This window comes from Watersipora subatra, chromosome 1, assembly GCF_963576615.1.
Source record: "Watersipora subatra chromosome 1, tzWatSuba1.1, whole genome shotgun sequence".
NCBI lineage: Eukaryota > Metazoa > Bryozoa > Gymnolaemata > Cheilostomatida > Watersiporidae > Watersipora > Watersipora subatra.
The window spans coordinates 58,854,887-58,878,001 of record NC_088708.1 but is presented as its reverse complement, the minus strand read 5'-3'; the positions used below and the strand labels follow the sequence as shown (position 1 = coordinate 58,878,001).

The window sequence follows — 23,115 nt, the reverse complement described above, 5'->3', positions numbered from 1 at the left end:
GCACACGCACACACCACCAGCTCACATTTGCACGCGGCAGCTAATGGCCAGGCAGAAACTATGATGAAACTTTGTGCTGAAGAAGGTAAAGAGTGGTTTCCAGTCGGCCAGAGTATCTAGTCAGAGGGTATGACTCAGCTGTGGCCACGCGCTTGTTAAGTGACCATCAGAGTAAAATTAAGTTCCATCATGATGCTCATAGTGGATCATAGGAGGAATGTTTGATTGAGGGTCATGCTTGTCATTTTAAGACAGCTAAGGGTGATTGGATTTTGGGTCCTATACGGCCTTGATAGTGATAGATCATATTTGATAGCCTTGATCATGGTCACATACCCGTCATAATAGAAAAGACATTAAGCTTAGTAAGATAGTTAAAGAGGAGCACGTCTGTGATAATTAATCAAAACTTGAGGGCAGGCATATCCCATAACAAGAAAACACTAATTAAGCCACAAGTTGAGGATGCGCAAATCCCAGATGGATTGAGTACTGACAAGATTGGCCGCTCTGACTTGGCCCGGGTTCAGAGCCCAGGACTTTGTAGGGTGAGGTCATTAGACGGCAACCGGTACATTTCAATGATTATGATATGTCATAGCTGGTCAAATGGTCTCAGATATCGAGGTGTATCGCAGGTGTAAAATTATGTTTAGGATTTTAACTTTAGAGATTAATTGGTTTAGCAAGAGTTCATGTTTCAAAATGTTCGTTTTTAGTTTATTTCGTAGCAATGTGATGAGATGTTATCTTTCTTCTCATGCAATTGTATTTGTTTTGGCTTATTATTTTGAGCTACATTTTGTCCAGTAAAAATAATTGCTGTACTTGTCTTAGTTTTTGAAAAGGAAGGAGATGATAGTCTTGCATAAAAATATGCTTCGATAGCTTTGGCAGTAATGTGCCACCGCCACGGAGGCGTACTTGAGTCTCGCGGTCTAGCAGTACTGAAATCATTACAGCTTGCTTTGTGCATGTCCCACAATAAACTTTAGACAACAGCTATCTGCAGGCTATGGCAGAAAAAATTAGAAAAAAGAGTGTTGCCCAACTAACTCTTTTAATTTGACTAGGATCAAATCACCTGTGTAGGTCTAATAAGAACCAGTCAAATCATTTACCTGGTATGTACCATTTAAATCTTAAATATAGATTTGAAAATATTTGACAAAACATTGAGTACAGATACATGTAAGACATAAAGAAAGTGTTTATCCCAGCCTAAGTAATCATTGTATTTTTCTCTTTTCATTATTCAATTAAATAATGTTAATATAATGACTGAAGACTAATGATAGCAAATGATTTAAACTCAAAGACTCAACTTTTTTAAGGGCTACTGTCTGCATGTTTGCCATGGAAATTTTTCAGCAGCTGCCAACTGCCTACAATATCATTGGCAGAATGCAATATTTAACACTATGCTTGACACAATTGTTTTATAATAAGCATATTACTCAAACTGCCTCGATGGTAGTTTCACAATAATAGGGTGAAGCGGCTAGGCTAGCTTTTACTTGTGAGCAGATAAATAATTTATTAACGCAGGTGCACGGAAACATGCTCATTATTAATTAAATCAATTCACCAAATAGAAATCGTTATTCACTTTATTTGTTTTTTAAATAAAATCCGAAACTACTTTTGCATTAAAATTAGTGTAAAACAAATCAGATGAAAATAAACTCACATGACTCTAAACATGAATTACTTGGAATATTTGAGAATTCAAATCATTATTAATTTGGCACAATTTTACTCTTGAACTATTAAAGTTTTGAAAATAAGTCAAATAATTTTGAGGTTAAAATTGTAGTTAAATATACAGAAGAGTACAGCATAGCAGAAATCAAAATTTTATTTTGGTTGAACGAGAAAAGTAGCACAAACAAGATGGGCATGTGAAATCTTTTGAAACGATTGGTTACACTAAGATGGATGAAATACGTTAATTCTAACACCACCAATCCCACAGCAGTGTAACGCACATCCCAAACTTTACATTCCAGCTCTGCTCGCACTAACCAGGGACGAATGGCCAATTAGTTATTTGTCTTAAAATGAGAACAATTCAATCAGACAAACTTCATTTAAAAGTAGAATAGAAATCAGCTGTTTTAATACCATACATCACTATTTTTTAATCAGAACGAACAACGAAGCATAGCATTTAACGGAAATATCGCGAGTTAAAACGAAACCCCAATCTAGCCATGCTGCTTTTTAACCATGTGATCTCATTCGCGGAGGACTGTTCTGTGTTCGATTTTATTGGCTAGTCGAGTGAACAAACGGAAATGAAGTTTCGCGTCTGCGCATTAACTCGCTAACATACCTGTAGTTCTAGACAACCTGAAGTTATGGAATGACTGTTCTCAGACATTCTTCGATCTTCTGGTATAATTTACGTTATTGTTTCTTGTTTGAATAAAATTTAAAAATTGTGTTATTTGAATTCCATTTTGCTTAGATTAGGCATGTACCATCACGATGATAATTTGTCTTCATTGCTAAACTATTTCGTTATTTGATACATCACTACAATTTATGAGTATAGTATTTTCTTGTAGACCGTAATCATGTTTGTGATAAAAATGCGATTATAAAATTGTTTTGTATATGTATTATTTTGTATATGAAGTTTCTTTATGTTATAAAAGCCAGACTAGTAGGCCTTCCCTTCTTTAGACCACTCTAGAACAGAAATAAACGGTGTTCCCTAATTTCAAACCATCAATCAGTCTTTTTCGATTATTTTGCATTAAATTGTCACTATGAGAGTTGATAGTTTTATGTGCAGTTAATGGGCAATTTCTGACTTAGCTGCCTAGCAAATCGTGGAATGAAGCTATTAATTTGTGTCAGTTCAGTGCCTGAGCTGGGTAATGAGTTGTTTTGGTTTTGCATGCCCTTTGTTTTTACATTTTGTTTTGTTATGGGTACTAAAAACATGGTTGTGAGGATATTTTTGTCTAGCAGTAAGCGGGGCGATGCTCGGAATTTTTGACATTTCTAATCAAATAGTCTTCGGGTGGGTGTTTAAGAGGCTAGTTCTCAGGAGCTTGATAGAGCTTTGAAACCAAATATTTTTAGCAACCTAGCTGAAGTGACGGAGCACTGACTGAGGAAATCCTGACTGACAGACACACAGTTTTATTTATATAGACTTAGTTGCTGACATAAATTGGCTTTGCTGCACGTTCTCGAACGAATGATTTTTAGTGTGAGTGGCTCATCTAGTCACACAACGCGAATGATTAAATGAATGGACATAATCACCTCCTATAATCAACATGACTTGTCCTAAACTAAGCTTCAATATCACTAACATTGTGCATATTAATTTTCATTTTGGTATGGTTTTTCTCAGGATGTAATCACGCCACCATCTCGTTACATTGTAACGGTGTTTATTTTAGAACTGAGTTTCGATTCAAGTTTCATAATTTTTTATGTTTAACAATAATTTGTAACTGTATATGACTGAGACAGAAAAAATTCATCACTAACTGTAGCATTTTACGTTATTGATTTGACTTTGTAAAAGAAATACAATTTTAGTGTTTATGTGTAAACATCAAAATAAAATATTATCTTCTAAGGTTTTCTCCAAAAGGCAGATTTCGTTAAAATACTCAGTTTAGTTGTCATTGCTTAGACACTAATATAGATATGTAGGTGTGAGCAACGACTTTGGATTTTCATCTTGTTTGCATTATCACATTGCTAGGCTGTGTTTAGTTGCCAAGATGAAAGCAGAGTAATAGCTGCAATAGCAAAGCAATAGTTGCTGAACTATTCAAGTTTTTTCATTAGAATGCTATATTTCATATACATTTATATTGTATAGCCATTGCAGCTTACAAAGTTTTTTGTCAGTCTAGCTTCTTTACAGTTTATCAAATTCATTATCATCGCACAATGGCATTATGTGTGTCTAGCACATTACTGTTATTTTACATGCTAACTCGTTCTATTGTTAACTATTTGCTATTTGGTTGACTTGCAACAAAATTCACATTACCGTTGTTTGATATGAAAAGATTCACCATGTCCTACTCTGTTGTGTTGTAGGTGCAAAATATGTGGAAAGGTGATTACAAGCTCTTAGAAGCTCAGCCACACGATACCGCCGTAGTTTGGATTCCCTTTCCAAAACGGCTCAAATGTGATGTAGTTGTTACAGGATGGTTTTTGTTTACACTTTCTTGCAACCTTATTCGTCGAAATATTTTCGCAGATATACTTCACGCATTCAATAAAACTATGTCTATTGTTCTTACGCGTCTGTTTTATCGTCATCGTAATGCTGTCATTTTTAGCAGTGATATCTTATAACTTACCGTAAAAATTTGTTTAATTTTTTAGCCTTAGGAAGGCCTGAAGGCCTTTTTAGCATGAAGGAGTACATATCATTGTCTGATAATCATGACGAGCCTGTTGGTCACTTGTGATAATCGAAAAGTGCTGCAGAAATTATTTGCGACGTATTGGGTCACATGATCAGATTACGACTTACCGATTAGACCAGGCCGAAACAAAACTGTAAAGTAGCGAGCATCTACATTTGATACGGGGTCTTCGGTAAAACCCGAAGTATTTGTCATAAACTAGTACTACAATAAGTTTTATATTGAGATTTGTATTGGCCTTTCAATTCACGTGAGAACATACGTGACAAATCGATAACCGAATTTCGTGGTTACCTCATCGAAATAAAGAGATTCCAATCTACGGCAGCTTTTCGTTTTTGAGCTTTTAAGAGCTTGTAATCACATTTCCACATATTTGGCACTTACAACACAACAGAGTAAGACATTGTGAATCTTTTGATACCAAATAACTGTAATGTGTGCAAGTCAACCTTTAAATGAAAAGATACTGGAATGGGCTGTTTTAGTACTTGCTACTCAAGATCATTTGTTTTTCATAATTTATAGATATTAAAACGATTAGCCAGCATTCCTAATTCAAGTTCATCCTTGTGAAAGTATCATGGCTATAATCTAAGGTATAGACTTGTATTGGCTACTCTATGTAAATAAATTTTGGCATTCAACGGTATTGATCAATCGGCTTCTACCCAGGAATCTGTGTTTGAGATTTTTTTTGTTGCATAACCATCAGTGGTTGCATCCCAGTAGTTTTGAGTAAAGATGACTCTTCATTCAATTTTTAACCATTGCATACTTGTATTTTTGTGGTTAAAAAGCTCTGGGCTTCGCATTTATACTTCACCCATCAACTATGTAGTTGCATTGTTTATAATTTCCATATAGCCTCAGTAAGCTTACTATACAACTCACACTTTTTACTGCATTTACTCTTTACTACATCTGTTCCTCATTTAAAATATTGGAAAATAACTTTTTGAATTATGACACGTTATTGCTGCCTGTAGCTGGTATGAGGCATTTTATTAAAAGCAGCGGAGAAAAACCGCGAATAGGTTGTCTATTGAAATACTGAAATGATCATGCTTTGTGAAGCAAACCCAAGTATGCAAAATTGATTTGATGTGTTGAATAACTATTTATCTATTCATCTGAATCGTTTTACTGCTCAGCATCTAGATTTTGTTAATGGTGATAATATTGAGCTATTGTCCCAAACTACGTGTTTTAGCTGGCAGTCAGATACTGCCATGCTGTTTCTATAGTCTGTGCTGTCTCTCTAGATGGGTGCTTGTCTCTCTAGTCCTGCTGGGAGTGATGCACAAAGTCAAGGTAGATCTGGTCGTGGACGCAGCAGTCGACGCTCTCACAATCACGGTGGAGGTAGTCCAAGTAAGTTTGTATTTTTAAGCACGTGTGATGATTTCTTTACTCATTTGACCTTTTCGGATCAGGTTTTGGTTCTGTGTTGCCAACATATCTTACGATTGGCAGCTATAGGAAAGAACCAACCACTGAAGCCAGAGCTGCCTCGTTGGAAGAATGACACTCCACTGACTTTGGGCCAGTTAAGTAGCAAAAGAGATGAGTTTTGGGACACAGCGCCTGCATTTGATGGTAGAAAGGAGATTTGGGACGCTCTGAAAGCAGCTGCTTATGCCAGTGAGACTAAAGACTTTGAGCTGGCCCAAGCCATCTTAAATGGAGCTAACATCACCATTCCTCGCGGTATGGCCAACCTTTTACCAAATCACTTCTGACATCACTGATATTATCGTCATAGCAGGCTTTTAGCTGCTCATCACCTACAGTCAGTTATCAGTTTGAATGCACTCACCAACTAGCATCAGTTGCTCTGTTATGTCATGTTGATATGGAACTTGTTATGTCGGGGTTATTTGTTTAGAAAGCTGTTTCATCACCACATAGTCGAACTATCGGCTCGATGACCAACTACACAGCATTCACTGTCAACCCATCCAATAAATATCTCTTTGTCGTTCCCACATGTGTTAAAACCTTTCCTTTGATGCGGTTTGATTGTGGTTTGCATTCAACGTGTGACTCATGGCCTGGAATTCTAGTGAGAACAAGCTATTTGGATGTAAAGCCAGTACCGTAGATGCCCCTATAACTTAAACCTCCTTTCACGTAAATTCCACTGAACATAAACAATTTATAAAGTTTTTACATCATATTACATAACAAATTTGACATAACATAAAGCGGTAAGTCAGGACTAGTTCTCAAATGTGATTTGAGTAACGATAGTCCCATAATTAACCTTAAAATTATCATTTTCTCTCCTGCTACATTTTGAGAGAGAAAATGACTTATAAGGTATCTCTATTATATATACTAGTAACTTGGTAGTTAAATGTACAGTGAGAGACTGTCAGATGTGTCGTAAAAGCACAGAGGATTAAGTAGCTGCATAGTTATTCAGAAATACCCCATGCCGCTCGATTGATACACAGGTTAAGATGTCGTTCTACCAAGCTGAGTGTCACGAGTCTCATTAAATGTAATATTTTATTCAAACCTCTAACCCTGGCTTCGAGCAAACAGACACCACGCTTATTGTATCAAAGATATATTTTCTTTTGCTTTTTATTAGACACATACAATATGTTTTCTTTGCAGCATTGACATTGCTGCGGAGAAAAAATCGATTCAAATTGACATTGAGGGTGTGCATTCCCCTCCCCTTAACTTACGTAACATTTCCGTAATCGTGAACCCTGAACCCAATATCAGTGATAAGATAACAGGGAAAATGAATACAAACCGAAACTACCACATTTACTGTACAGTCATTAAATTGATAAATTAAGTTTAGTTTTGTTCTCTTCATTTGTAAGTGCCAAAGAGGTGAGTTTGAGAAGATCTAGGAAATGATTAGGCTATTTATATGCATTTTAAGCTTCGTATTACACAAAACTCTTGTAACGTAAATGCACTCCGAGCATATTATTTATGTTGTATAGGTGTTTGTTTTACATTGCGTTGTTTTACATTGTTATTACATCGCATTGTTTTACATTAGCTTCTAATTTTTTATCTCTTTCACAAACTACTAGACAGTTAAGGTTACGGATGTACATTAAATTTCATTCCATCAATAATCTTTCTTATGAATCCCTTTTAGGTTATCTGACCGATTGCTATGATGAGTTGGGGAATCGCTATCAACTGCCTGTTTATGTGCTGAGTCGACCCACAAATCTTCAGCATGAAGACACTGAAGATGAAAATGTAGTTGATAATGCGGATAATGATCCAGGGGAACAAGTCGTGGTTAAGCTCAGACTCTCTACAGGCAAGGATTTGAAACTCACAGTTGGTAGCAAACATTCTGTCAAGCAGATTAAACGCACGCTGGCGAAGGCAGAGAATGTTAGTGAGGATCAGCGATGGTATTATGGAGGCAAGCTTTTGCAAGACAAACTTAGGATTGAAGATACCAAAGTTCCAAAAGGACACCTTATTCAGGTTGTCATACCTTATGTGGAAGGCGAACCTGATGCTACTGTCGATGTACATAAGCAGGTCCTTGATGAATCAAGTAGCTCTGAGCAAGAATCTGCATCACCTATCAGTTCTTAGTCAATGCTGACAGGTTTTCTTATTTTGTTATGTTCGTCTATGCGTATATTCTAGGCACCATTTTTCTTTTAATCTAAGCATTTCAACAAATGTAACCTCATACTCAATTGCAATTTTCTGTTAAGTTGCGCTAAGCTTGATCTTGAGTTAAGTAGCTCAGGCCAATAATGCTTGACTAGAAGCTATTTAGCCGACTATGATATCTCCTCTATATATCCTCATTATTTTGTTATGAAAATTTAATGAAGTCGCAGCACTGTTACTATTACTGGAGTCCTCCTTTATATACCATCACTTCGGTCATATACAGGAGCCTCCAGTCACGTTGTTACAATTTTATACCCTACTTTTTTACTCACACAAATGAGCAATTTGTGCATCTAATGCTTCTCAATTGTGCCATGTCCTATTTATCATCAACGAGTTGTTATTTCTAATATATTTCAAACGAGTCATTTATTTTTCGAAGTCGTTCAAAGTTTTTATGTATATTTGAGTAAGAGTGTATCAAAGCTGATTTAAGATTCATTTGTGCAACCTAGTCTACTGTTTTGAGTTGTTTGCAACGCACATTAAACAACAAATTTCGCAAACCCATTGAGTTCAGCCTTTCGTCAGAGTAGCATGTGAAAAGCCTTTCAACGTTATTAGTTTATATTTCCTTATTCAATAATTATTGGAGCCCACATTTACATCATAACCAAAAAATAAGGCTATCTCTACATTATTGTCTTTTAGATATCGACAATCCTCGTTGAAGAGCTGTCAGTAATCAAACATCAATTAGGGTGATAGAAGAGACGGGTTTCTGCCATAACCCAAAAGGGAGTTGTATGCCCTCATTTTTGACCTACCTGTTCACATTTGCCGTAACTTGTCTCTTTGATAAGCAGCTTTTTGGCCCGCCAATTCTCATGCAAAGTCATAGCTTTATTAAAACAACAAATCTGAAATGGATAATGATATATGTGCGCTTGACGCAATGCAAGTAAAGGGAGTAAAACATAAATACAGTAAACCCTTTATCTATAATCTACTATGGACTAGAACTTCACAATGGAACAGGCTCGTCATTACAGTTTATGCGAATGGCCAATCACGATCTATGTTTACGTACTGCGTGGAACGCGTGGCTGGCGGGTGAAAATAAAAGTTCTCATCATGGCGATAGTAATTAAACATGCTTGCTATTGCTTACTGATTGCTAATGTTGGATTACAGAATGTTCTCGCACAAGATAGACGGTTTTACGAGTTTACAGCTGTCGATTCACATGGATCAATCATTGACCTTCGTCGTTATCAAGGAAAAGTAGGAATCTCCGATTTTGTCAAGACGTGTAGTCCCAGGTATGACGAGCATTACGATGGCGTCGATGAGAAAAATCTCTTTTTTCTCATTATTGCCTAATTCAATGCTCGTAATACTTGTGAATGTAATGCTTTGGGCCCTTGATCACTTATCTTTGGATACATCAAAAACACGAGCTACGTGCCCATAACTAAAGCTTATTTATCGTCAAATGGTTTAACGTTTTGTCGCAATTAGGCTACTTACAAATATGGTAACTCTAAAGCGTTTGTTGATCAGATGTAGCAGAATTTTCTTTTTAAAAATATTTTGAAATTTGAGCACATCGTTCAAATGCTTTAGCATAGGCTAACAATAGTTTGATATGCGGTGTTTGTTAGATTCGTTCATGTAGTCCTTTATGAAGTAAATTTTGCTAAACAATGATAGACGACTCTCAACTCAATAGCTAGGTCACGCAAAGTCGATGAACAGACTCGTGGGTGATCCGATAAACAGACTCGTGGGTGAGCCTATACACAGACTCGCGGGTGAGCCGATAAACAGACTCGCGGGTGAGCCGATACACAGACTCGTGGGCGAGCCGATAAACAGACTCGTGGGTGAGCCTATATACAGACTCGCTGGTGAGCTGATAAACAGACTCGCGGGTAAGCCGATAAACAGACTCGCGGGTGAGCCGATAAACAGACTCGCGGGTGAGCCGATAAACAGACTCGTGGGCGAGCCGATAAACAGACTCGTGGGTGAGCCGATAAACAGACTTGTGGGTGAGCCGATAAACAGGCTCAAGGACGAACCGATAAACAGGCTCAAGGGCGAGCCGATAAACAGACTCTATGGTGCCTTTTCTCAACTGTTACGCCCTAGTAAGCCAATCACAATAATTTTTGATGTTCGGTCAATAGCACTTATAGTGAATACAGCTATGATACGCTGGCTAATATCACAATGCTAAAGTCAGAAACTGTGACAAGAATTTTATCCACTATTTGCCTTAGTAAATCAAGCAGAGCTATTGTAAAGAACGCAGTATCCTTATTGGTGTTATATCTCACAGCACCAAGCAGTAACACACCAGCAATGATAAAACAAAGGTTATATAGCAAATCAAGGGAAACATCTACAGTTGTTTGGCTGCACAGTAATTGGGTCAACCGTTGCCACAATAACATATTTCGAATACAAAAATGATAACATCTGTCACTAACTAATCACACAATACGAGTATTAATAATTTTTTGAGTATTTGTATAGTAGCATGCAAATATTAGAACAATATGGTAATAAATGGTTAACATAAAAAATTGCTAGTATAACACATACATATACACTACATTTATGGCGCCTTACAGTGCTTCGCGTTGCGTGTTCCGAGTTGTACAACTCGAGTTGCCGAGTTGTACAACTCGAGTTGCCGAGTTGTACAACTCGAGTTGCCGAGTTGTACAACTCGAGTTGCCGAGTTGTACAACTCGAGTTGCCGAGTTGTACAACTCGGCCTGGGTTTTCGATGAACTCGAGTTGTGTTACGCAAAACTAACACAGGTTTGTAAAAAATGCAAAGTAAGTAATTGGAATGTCTCATTTACAGAAATTTAATAATAATAATTTAAATATATATACAAATTTAAATTATATATATTGGCGAAATTTGCGCATATTTATTTCTATAAATATAAAGAGACAAAAACAATTGTAGAATGTAAAAAGCAAACTAAAAAACAATTTATTTGAGAGCCGGGCAACTTCTTTTTCAAATGAAAAAAGAGTCATCTCTCTAGAACCTGACTAGAAACTGAATGAACACCGAAAATGAACATAGAAATTATTTCAACGGCGTTTAATGATGCGCCAAAAAAGTTCCATATACCCTAGGACACATATTTCGCTAGTATTTAGTTTGGTGAGTAGCACACAGAGTAAAATTTCGCTGCAACTTAATTTCGCAACTTTGATGAGTGCGAAAATATAATGATGTGAAAATAAATGCAGTGGAACAAACATAATTATATTCTTCAGGTTTGGTTCGCCGGTAAGAAAAACTTTTCATTTTGGGACTAGTTTGTAATTGTGAACCGCAGGTAGAATTGTATGGCCGAGATCGATAATGCAATGTGATCGCTTGCTGCCATTTGTTTCTTGGACTACTGTAGAATGGAATTTAATTACGCTGAAAATTTTAACGTTTCTGTCACAATTTAGCTTCTTTTTATATTAACGTATTTTAATTTTAACGATCAACGGTGTTGTGTATAGGTATTAATTTTAACGTTTTCCCAAACACTCAACTGCCGCTAATAATTGCTGAACATCTTTATTACAGTAAGTACAAGTTGTATACAAATACATACATGATACAGCTGCTAGTAATACTACAGATACTAGCACAGTGTGTAGTTATTATGACTTCCTCTCTTCCGTTTGTATTAGTGTTATTTATCAGAGCTAACTCTTTCTCTATTGCCTCATCTTATGAATCATTACAAGTTATTGAAGAGGTGTCAGTGGTGAATCCAAATCTTTCCAGAGCCATGCTGCTTGTGTAGTACTGTGAGTGTCAGTGTGTCTTATTTTCTTTCAACACGCGGTGCTCACTGCATTGATTGATGTCCCCAACAAAAGATAACGCTACTAATGCGTGTGCATTGATATCAAATTCATATCATTATAAGTTATTCCTAATGGGAAAATAATCATAATTGCAAAATAATAACGTAATAAATTTTGACAGTCAAATTATTTTGTTGGTTTATATTTTAACGACGCTATAGTGGTCGTTAAAAACGTTAAAATAAATGTCGTTATAAAATTCCATTCTACAGTATCAACGAACAAAGCTATTTAATTCCGCGTTTTCGCTCGTTCGTTATGATAGTTTAGTTTCGCTCATGAAATTTTCGCGAGAGGATGACTCCGTGAAAACGCGAAAGTTAGATGAGGCGAATACATAAGTGTCTTAGGGTAGCTAGAGAAAATGAAACGATGAGATGTTCTCAAGCCGAGTTGTTGAACTCGAGTTGCTGTTGAAAGAACTCGGCTTGGGTTTTGATGAGCTCGAGTTTTACAACTCGAGTTATATTTACACAACTCGAGTTGTACAACTCGAGTTGCAAACTCGGCACACTTAATTCGCCATTAGCTCTAGTTTTACAGTACAAACATACATAGTTTAATTTCTATTAGCTAACGGGTGCCTATTGATGTACCATTGTTATTATAACCAGATCTATGGTTATGCTACTGTAATACCGATATATTGCACCTTACTTTTACAAAGTCGCGTTGCGTGTTCACAACTCGAGTTGTGCAACTCGAGTTGTGAACACGCAACGCGAGGCACTGTAAGGCGCCATACTACATTGGACAAGTGTTAAGCATGCTCCTTATAAATGACTATTCAAATTTGACTGAATTGCGACAAACGTAATATAGATCCTTCGAGTGAGCAAATTGAAGCTGCCGGATTATAGGCTTAGAAAAAACATCGCCAATTCTCTTACGCATGCTGACAGTCGATAAATACTGGTACACCCTGAATGACATTTCATTCGCTTTTACATGCATGAAGCACTCGTGTACTTTTTGCGACTTTTCTTGTAACAAGGAGCGTGACCTACAGAGGCATGCTCGTGTACACAGACACCGCTGCTCCTCCTGTGATGAAGTGTTCACAACCCAGCCTCTCTTGCAGGCGCACATCTCTGCTGAACACCGGAAAGCACAGTCTACCCAGACCGAACCGCAGAGATCAAGGGCGTGTTCACCCTGTCGCCAACACCATCACCAAGGACAACACTACACAAGGCCACGAGAAGATTGACGGCTGTATTGGAGGCAAGCCCGTAACACTTGCCATATTCCACGGCATGAAGTAGAGTCCAAGATAGTTCGCTCGCCGGTAGACCTTGTCGGGACGACTGTGACCCTCTTGGGCTACTGGACGCACCAGTCAAAGTCGACTTCTGAGTGCCAGTAGTCCCACCAACCACCTCGGTCCTTTTCAGGGCCACCATTTCCATTTCAAGAGTTTTGTTCTGCGACGACAATGGTGAAAACTCAGTGTCGTACTTATTGTCCACTTTTTTATTACATTCACAATTTCTATAATTTTGGCGGTGTGCAGTTCAAACCAAGACAAGACTCAACTAAGACATGATCAAATGCTCAAACGAAACAGGTGAATAACAATCTCGAAAAATCTTGGATTAAATCTTGAAACTATTCAAAGAATGCATCACTTTTATTAAGGTTGTTGCCACAGTCATGCAGGTAGAAATACAAACACATGTTTGCTAATTGATGGGCTTTATAAAGAGACAAACACAAGTAACATATGCATAAACTTAGTAACAGGTGAATCCCTTTGCAAGAACTATTGGTAAAAAATAAAAGATCAGTTTAATGCAGGTTTTGGAGCTCCGACGATACTTGGGAATTACCACACAATTTTTATAGAAGTAATGAAGTGCTCCCTTGAAGTTTATGCACCTCTTTTAGGTATGTCTCTGGTTCTTCAAAATTCTGCCTAGATAGCTTTGTACATGTTTATAATTTTACACATTATGAGCACACGTATGCATTATTGCATTATACAATTACAAAATTGTGTAGTAATCAAATACCATAGTCATCTTTAAACATCAAATTGATATAATAGTAAAACATGATTAGCATTAGCAAAATTGCTTCCTGTTGTTACTTATGAATCTATGAAATACTGCTGGCACTCCAACCTATGCATATGTAATGCTGTATAGCTCTCTAACCCACTTATATGTACATAACTATGACAAAGTTTGGTCCTAATCACGTGCAGTGGACATGGCAAACATATCACCTAATGCATTTGCACCTTAGAACACCCAAATTAATTGTTGCATTAATATGTCAATAGTATTTTCGCAGTTTCTTCGCAGTATATTTCTCTCTACATCTCGTCTTTCTTTGCATTTGTGCAATGGTATTGAAGACTGGCTTGAAGTAACCAGTTTTTTTAAATACACTTTACTCCACATTATATTACCTTTAATCATTATCTAACACTAGCTGAATGCCCAGCGGTGTACGGGTAATAAAATAATTACCCAATGAATTTGAGGAACATTCTAGTAACCTACTGTAATGAGAGCCATGTCCTTCGTCTGAAGCCAGCTTGTATCACCTTACGCCTAATGATCTTTAACAAGCTCATGAACTTAAAACGTGCTAGTATTTTCGCAAGCGATGCATAATTATGCGCGATATAATTCCACAGTATGGCAAGGACAGTGTAGTGGGTTAGCTCGCCAGTCTGCAGACCTGGAGGTTCTGAGTTAAACTCCAGTATGAAGTGGATTTTTGGCTCCTTTAACTATCGCTATAACTGGCCAGGCTAACGACAGACAGACAAACACTGACATTTATATATATTTATACTAGTTACTACCCGGTGTTGCCCAGGTAATAAAAAAGTTTTTGATATAAAATTTATTTTTATTTAACATATAGACCTACAACATTCTAACTTTTAAACTTCGTATCATGGGAAAAGTGTTTTTTGTGCAGTTCAAATGAATTAAGGGAAAAAACAACTGTAGAGGTTTTCAAACAATTAACTTTTAAATTTTATATCATGAAAAAATTGTTTTGTGTAGTGGAAATAAATCAAAAGCAAAAATAAAATGACTAAAGGTTGTTAAATGCAAATGGGAAATAATTACCAAGTAATGGCTAAATAAAGTTTGTTTTTCTATGATTAGAATAAAAATGATTTGGTATACAGTTATAGGATTTTAATATGTATCAGTGTTGGCATCGTAAGGCGAAAATCTTGTATAGAATAATATAGAAACCCATAGTAATTATGTAATGCAAACACCCCGTGGTAATAATCATCAAAATTTTATATACGTACAGTACATATTAAAAATTAGAACAAAATAATATGTTAATCTTAGTAGGTATAGTTACCCAAAGTAGCCTAACTTTAGTGTATTTATTTGTTATGATCTGATAGAAAATGTAACGTTACAATGTACTTCGAGACAGACGCATAACATAAACATTGAAGCTAACATAAATGAATTTAGCTTACTAAACACATACTTAAAGCTAAGTTTAAATATGTATTTTACTAAACTTCAACTTTGTCCTAGGCTAAAATTTTATCACTTACGTGTACATGTATCAGTTTTTTCAGTTTCGTTTCAATATAATGTAGCTTATAATGATTGTCGCTGAACTTGGGGAGAGCAAGCGAGCATTGTATCTCTTTCAGGCGTTGTGGGAGAGATTTCGGTGAATAGCATATCGGTATTTTCCTTATTTCGTTGTAATCAGTGCACCTACTGCCAAACGTTCGATCCGTAAAAATTTTTCATTGACATCATCTGGTAGAAAAAAGGATTTGTGAAAAAAATCGTATAACAGGAACATCGTAACAAGAGGCTGCACTGTATTAATAGTTTAGCGTGTGCAATCGTGAAAAGGATATACCGTACCTGCATGGTAAGAGCGGTGGGTGTGATAAGAATGGTGTAGCCTTGTGGTTATGCACAATGGTTGGCAGACTTTCAATTTGATTGTTGCAAGTTCAATTCTGGTATGAAGGTGATCTTTCGTTGCTATAACTTAATCGCTATAACCGGACAGACAAATGACACAAGTCAACAAACATGGATATTTATATAGTTGAAAGATGAACGAGGCAACTTGTCAACTGATTCTATATTTCTTAGCTATAACTTCCATAGATGTTTCATCACATTTCTTTTTAATTTATCAATTTAATTTTTGTTATCTAATACGTGACTCATTATGTTTTTGCAGTAATTTGTAATGAAAATGGTTCTAACTTGTCACAGTGAACATGGTTTTGTCTTTGGTTTTTTGCATCACCACCAGACATTGTCGGCCTTTTCTATTGTAGGTAACTTTAGTAACGAATGTAGCTTCTTACTGCGGTTACACGGAGAGCCATTACCATCAGCTTGTGGAACTGCAGAGGGAACACGAGAGTTGGCTAAACATTTTGGCCTTTCCTTGCAATCAGTTTGGGACTCAAGAGCCAGAGGTACTGATGTACATGTAATAGTGTGTGGCAGTTTGAAGCCGACCCCTTAGTTCTAGAAGTTTAGGCTGTGGCAGCGTAATAAGATAATAAAGTATTTTACACTAGCTGTAAAATCAATGTACATGTATAGCATCAGAAGAATTCATAACTTACATTATCCTCTTATCTCTTGCTCTTTATGATTGTCTTTGATAGTCAATATTCAAAGCTTATTTCAGCATCAACATATCATAAAAAAGAAAACTTCAGTGCCAGAATATCCTATATAGTTTGGCATATTTACGCTTGAAGATGAGCTATTCGGGTTTGCATGGTTAGCAGTGGTCAATGTTGTACGGTAGTGCAATATGAGGTTATACAAAATATAACAAAACAGTTTTTTTTTATGAATATTTAAACTTAGTTTAGGTAGTCTATCCACTGACAGCTCATTGTCACAGTTTGATGAAGTTTCAAAAGTTGACCATCAATCTTTTATGGTTTTCAGAATTGTAGCTTTACTTTATGTTCATAGTTTGATGGGATGGTTTTATTTGGCTCTATATTGCGTGAGTGAGCATTTCATTTGGGTGATCTGTGATTTACATGACAATTTTAGTTCAATTAAGACTGATCGCAAGTACAAAAAAACCGCATATCATTAGGCTCATCTGTGGTTTTTCAAAGTCTAATAGGTGTTTATCATGTTTGTTTGTGTTCTTCATTTTCACGACAACTACAGTATATTTAGTAATTTGGTATCTGTTGGAAATTATGCTATCAAGTTCAAATTCTATGTTAGATTATTGATATGAGCTACAAAACCATATGCATGTATGTTACATTTGGTCACCATTTTTCTAGTAAAAGGCAAGCATGGGAAGTAAGGCTACAGGTATTGCATACATAAGTATTACAAGACAATATATTCTGTGTCAACCTTTTTTTTCCAGGATGTTCACACAATACGACGGGAAATGAACCGAAAATTTCGCGTGAATTTTGAAATATTCGAAAAGGTAGATGTGTTAGGTGACAATGTAACACCAATGTGGAGATACCTGATTGGTAAGAACCATGTTATGCAGATATACCTGATGAGTAAATACATTCCTTTGTTTAGAAAGTGGTGGTTTGTTGCAAGTTGCTGCAGTATAAGTTGTTAGGTGAGTCCTATAAAGATTTCGTGAATTGTTGTTTCAGCTATAACTGCGGCGTGTTGGCTATACAAACATATACTAGGAATGATGATTTTGGTTGTTCTGTTAATCTGGTGTACATAATTGGTATTCATAGGTTTTACCCGTTATTCACCCAAGCTTAAAAACAATGAAGGTCATCTGCAGTTGCATCGGCTATCTCAGATGTATGCCGAGCTAAACTAACTCAGCATAATGGCCAATCTCACTGCTTACAGTTTCAAATAGTGCCAACCCCTGGGTTCAACCCCAGCTCTTGTTAAATTTGCCTTCATACTTTCACAGATTACTAGCGCCAAAAAAGATAATAGAATAAAAATTTTTCGCTAATTGGGAATTTGCATGGTGTTAATTTTTACCAGCATAATGGAAATATTTTTTGCAGATCAGCTTACTTCAGTGTCTTTTTTAAAAATGCTTCTAAAATATAGGTAGCTGCTCGTTCCTAAGGATGGATAGTGGTAATTTGTAGAGGAATCCAAAACCACACCACAGTGGAACTTTTACAAGTATCTAGTTGATGCCCATGGACAGGTGATCGGAGCATGGGGGCCCAAAGCAGATGTGTACCACATCAAACCATATGTTGAAGATGCTATCAATGATGCCAAAAGTTTTCACAGTCGAGAAGAATTGTGAGTCGAATAGCTAGGAGCTATTTGACCTTTCACCTGAATGAGATTAACTGTTATTTGCATTTTTGTTGCAAGCTATACAGCATAATAAAGTGTTTGATACCCATATATATATACATGCATTTGAGGAGTAGTGAGGTGAAAATGAAAAGTGCAGTAAAATTGCAAAATGTAACAGTGTAAAAATAAATTTGTTGTGTAGTCTTAAATAGAAACCGCATGTAGGTTTACACACAAAATGTACCAATGACTGATAAAAGAATTAACAATAAACAACAGTGGACAATGTGTGGACGTGTGTTTGTGAGGTAAAAAATAAACAACTAAACAAGATTAATTATTTAGTCAAACTTGCAACGAGTCGAATTGTTAGCTACCTGTGAGAACTAGTGCCTTGAATGTCGGTTATCCAAGGAATCATGCAATGCGCTTAACGTTGTAACGTCTTCAGTTGTATAGCTGTAGCACCATCTTCGAGAACCTGAGGAATGAATGCAAACGCTATGACAAAAAATGATAGCAATGTTAAACATAAAGAAATTTTTTTACTAGATTATTTGATGTCATTATGCTGGAGTATAAATAACTAATAACTGATAACATTCAGTAATCAGATTTGGTCAGTTTTACATGCCTTCAAAGTCTGCAGTGATGGTTTTAGTTTTAAATGACAGAAAACTTTTGAGGAAATATTTGATATGTAAATTGTAAAGACACGGTGTGGGAGTAAAAGAGCAAAAATTCAAATGATGTTATAAATCATTTCTGGCTGCGACTATATAATGTATGCATGTATAGATATGTATTTATATACATATACAAACATATGTGTATGTGAGAATGTATGTACATACAGTCAGTAAGTACACAGCTTCTCACTTGTGAGAAGCAAACATGATGCACTTACCATTATGCCTTATACTGATGTCTCACTTGTACAAGTGCAATCAGCCATGTCGGTAGTCATTGCACGTCTGCAACACTCGGGAGTACTTTTCTCAGTATAGCCTGGAAAGTCTGCATGTACTTCAACAGTCACGGTGGCCTTTACTTTGGCTCTAGGTCTTGTTCTCTGCAAAGAGTTAGTGTTGAAGTAATTACAGCAGCAACTAATATCAATAGACCAGAATAAATCAATAATATATAAATATTTAATAAATTTATATATATTATATAAATATCAATAGATCGAAATAAATTTAAAGACGATATCAGTCAAATCATTTGTAACTAGTTATGTGCAGTTGTTTTGGATTTTAGATTTTAGTTTGAGAGAATAACAGTCATGGTTTCAACTGCATACCGTTACTAATCCAAGTCACAATGGCTTATTAAATATGTTTAGCATGAACCTGGCGTTATAGGAATATTGAAACAAATTGACAATTAACAACTGTGGTATATATCTACAAAACAGATTAGCAGCGTATAGTGAAAACCATACAAGGCCTTAAGCTACCGACTCCATGACTGCAGTAAGTACTCTTCAATACTGCTAATAACTCCTGTATTCATGTAACTATTTATTCTAATAATTAAATCTCCGTAACAATACCAGTCAAGACTGAATATCACAAATTACAAAATCTCAGATAGGTAATTATATTCAGGAAAAAGCTAATAGTATGGGATTGATCCTGATGTTGATCACCAACAACATTGTCAACCAGCACAGGGCCTCCCGACAAACAATTGTAGTTGTAAAGAACTATTACCCGGGTCATGTTTCAATCCTTACAGACATAACATCGGACAATATCTCAAATCTGATCAGGTACAGTGCATTTTTAGCTTTGTACAGGCTCCATTTGTAATTATTGTGAGACAAATATTTAGCAGCTTTTCGTCTTGCTCTGAGACGTACCCATTTATAACATATCGGTATACACAGGAATATTCACGTCAGTCAGCATGTCGGCTGAAGTAACTTATCCATTCAAAAAATGAAAACATTGTAGCCTCAATGGAACACAGTTTTTTTTCACCCAAATATTTTTAATAACATCAGAAAAGTATGCACTTTTAAAATGAAAATTTATATCTAGATGATATATGTTTACATTACATTTACTAAAAGTGTTTAAATTCCATTCTATCATATACAAATCAATTACCAATTTGTCAAGCAGTGTGGTATAAATGGTTGTTTTGTTTTGCTTATTTGTACGGTTAGGTATAAAAACTATTCTCTGCCACTAGCCAATAATTGGCACATTTTGCTAAAAACTGGATGTGCAACCATTTAGCGCAATTTGTGATTATCAGCGTAACAAGAAACTGTCTAAGAATTGGTTGAAATTCAGTTTAAGCACGTGTTTAATTTTCAGATATTATTCTGTCTCATAATCAGAATTCCAACAGTCAGGAAATTTGTTTTCAGCACATCACAGAAAACAATCTGCCTCACTTTAAAACACATTCGGCTGCAGTATTCCTGATTACTGAAATTATCCATAAATTAATTAATTAGACATCAATTGAAAGCTTACAAATTTTGACCAAAAATTTGTAAGTTCAAAACTTCATAAACTTGTAGCAATTCAATTCAAACAATTTTGTTCAGCCTTGACCTCCCAATTTAACTAAAAATTCATTGCCCCTAAACCTCTATGAATTAAGCAAAGAATTTCATACTTGAGCATATTAGTTATATCGTCAGCCAAAGTGATCCTATACATATAGAAATGATCAGCACAAAATTCAGCTAAGACCTTATGGCAAACTATCAACTACAGCCGATGTATACACACGCAGCTTTAGTATTGTGACCCCTTCGGAAATTAGCAAAAATTACTGTTAATACAATACCAACCTCTACATTGTGACGTTTGCTGGTTGTTGAGGTTGCAGAGCACCTTTTGCTTGGCTCCACCATCGTCTCCACACTGACTTTCGGTTTTACAACAGCGATGTCTTCACAAGACGACGATGAGGAGTATTGAGATGGCTCTTCGGCTATAGTTGATAAAACATCTGGATCAGGATGTTGGTGTTTCTTTGGTTTTCGGAGGCGACTCTTGGTACTTACAGGAGGTGTGTTAGGCTTCGGTATTTCAATGCAAGTAGCTTCTTTCTCGCCTGGTTGAACGTCACCAGCTGGCCCAACCATTGTTAGTATGACAGGAAAAAGTACTAGTCCATTAAACGCTCCCAGTAATACAAGAGACAGGAAGCTCAGGAAGAAGTATCTGCAGCAAAATTTAGAGAAATTAAAGAGATAGTACACTACAGTCAAAACTCTATTATTAAACTAATACAGATTGTGCAGCGTATACCTACAATTGAAGCAAATTTTCAACTCTATAGCTAAAGTGATTTTCAACATACAACTTTCTTGAACCATTGCACTTTCGTAAGTGAAGCTGAAAAAACGTAGGAATAAAATGTAAAAAATAAAATAGCAAATAATATAGAAATAAATTCATTTAGACTTCACTTAGTTTAAATTGGGATAAGTTACGCTGCGCATTCTTATAGCTACTCCACCTTCAACCAACATATTGCTAAGTTATGCTTCAGTTTTTATTTTGTCACAGTAAATTAACACAAAATTTACTCTTTTTCATTGACAATTACTATTTTATTAATTTAATTTTCAATATAATTTAATATGCATTTCATTAAATGCTATGTCTAATTGCCGGAAGTATTTATTGTTGTTTTGAGGCTGTGGTACAAATTAAACGAAATACATACAGTGTATTCTTAAGAGATGATCTGTTCAAACAGAACAGTTATGATTAATGAAGCAAATAATGCAGCAAATTAACTTTGTATGTAGAGGTCTACTTTGTATGTAGAGGTTTGACTATCATTTCCTTCATGTTTTCAAATACAAGTTATGGCAATGATAGCAATGTATCACTCTCATTGGTTATTTGAAGAGGTAATGGGTAAAAATGTAATCAGTGCAAATACTAAGTTACTTCAAATGGCTCATACTATTAGGGGTGTTCAAAGCATGAGGCAATACCAAGCTTCTACAATATACATAAAATACTCGAATTTCCCGAATCTCACCTGACAATAAAATCAAACTCCGCGACAGCCAACATTATTACTCCAAATAAAGTCGATACAGCACCATGAAAGACTGGGGTGAACATGCTTGAGAGAGAACGCTTCACCCTGAGACTTTGGTTTCCAATGCTTGTAAGGAAACCGCTTAGTATGTGTAGGACAACCTCAGTGCCCATGCCGACAGAGATGACGAGGAGGACAGCTGGTATAGCGCTTAGCTTCACACCAATCAGCCCCATCAACCCAAACAGTTGAATGACTGTTATAGATAACGTCACTATGACTAGAACAGCTGATAAAGGAGACATCAAGGCAAAACTAATGATGACGAAAATGGTGAAAAGTGTACTGAATAAGGCGATGAGTAAATATTTATAGATATGCAAATACTGTTCCCAGAATGTAAACAGCATCCCGGACGGATAGCTCTTCAGACCTCTGTCCGCGTACGAGTCACAAATATCTCTAATTTCTTTTATTGATGATAGGATCTTCTCGTTGTCACCTAGGTTATGCATATAAAATGACATTCGAGCGAAAGTGATAGCAGGTGCTCTAGGAATAAGCAGATCCTCATCATCTCCTGGTACGTAGAACCATTCGTTTGGCAAAGGCCTGATTGTAGCTTGCGATATATCAAAGGCGAATGGGTCATTGTATACCCATGCTGTAAGGTAATTATAGAAGCCATCTGATCTTATTCGTCTACGGCTGTCGACAAGGCGGACATCTTTTATTCTAGATTCATCTAATGGGCGATTTACATCACCTGTCTGTATTAAGAGTTTATACGCCAGCATGGCATCATCTGAGGCGTTGCCATAAGAGATCGCACCATTGAATGATGATCTATCCCTGTCAAAACTTTCTTGGAGATCTACGAAAAAAATTATGTACCAAACTTCTAGTTGCGAGTG

The 23,115-nt window shown here is 36.2% G+C and overlaps 3 protein-coding genes across 4 annotated transcripts in view; 2 read left to right on the top strand and 1 right to left on the bottom strand.

Moving 5' to 3' along the window:
* The first annotated feature begins 2,273 nt into the window (after window positions 1-2,273).
* On the top strand, window positions 2,274-8,459 carry LOC137400491 (ubiquitin domain-containing protein 1-like). 2 transcript variants are annotated; one of them, XM_068086826.1, is made up of 4 exons: window positions 2,274-2,397; window positions 5,678-5,786; window positions 5,895-6,122; window positions 7,543-8,459. In XM_068086826.1, the coding sequence occupies exons 2-4, from the start codon at window positions 5,678-5,680 to the stop codon at window positions 7,998-8,000; spliced, it is 795 nt and encodes a 264-aa protein (XP_067942927.1). In that variant the 5' UTR covers window positions 2,274-2,397; the 3' UTR covers window positions 8,001-8,459. The 2 variants fall into 2 exon arrangements, with proteins under 2 accessions (XP_067942927.1, XP_067942919.1); XM_068086818.1 differs by having other exon boundaries at window positions 5,889-6,122.
* Window positions 8,460-9,132: 673 nt separating this feature from the next.
* On the top strand, window positions 9,133-18,279 carry LOC137385950 (glutathione peroxidase 7-like). The gene is made up of 4 exons (XM_068072580.1): window positions 9,133-9,311; window positions 16,222-16,365; window positions 17,298-17,412; window positions 18,016-18,279. The coding sequence occupies exons 1-4, from the start codon at window positions 9,162-9,164 to the stop codon at window positions 18,180-18,182; spliced, it is 576 nt and encodes a 191-aa protein (XP_067928681.1). The 5' UTR covers window positions 9,133-9,161; the 3' UTR covers window positions 18,183-18,279.
* LOC137385949 (protein patched homolog 1-like) overlaps window positions 18,279-23,115 on the bottom strand; it is a 23,409-nt gene continuing 18,572 nt past the window's right edge. Inside the window, exons 19-22 of the mRNA XM_068072579.1 lie at window positions 22,199-23,075; window positions 20,991-21,366; window positions 19,086-19,250; window positions 18,279-18,659 (exon numbers count right to left, since the gene is read on the bottom strand). Of these exons, the coding sequence (XP_067928680.1) occupies window positions 19,095-19,250; window positions 20,991-21,366; window positions 22,199-23,075 (1,409 nt within the window). The 3' untranslated portion in view covers window positions 18,279-18,659; window positions 19,086-19,094. The remainder of the gene's footprint in view (window positions 18,660-19,085; window positions 19,251-20,990; window positions 21,367-22,198; window positions 23,076-23,115) is intronic.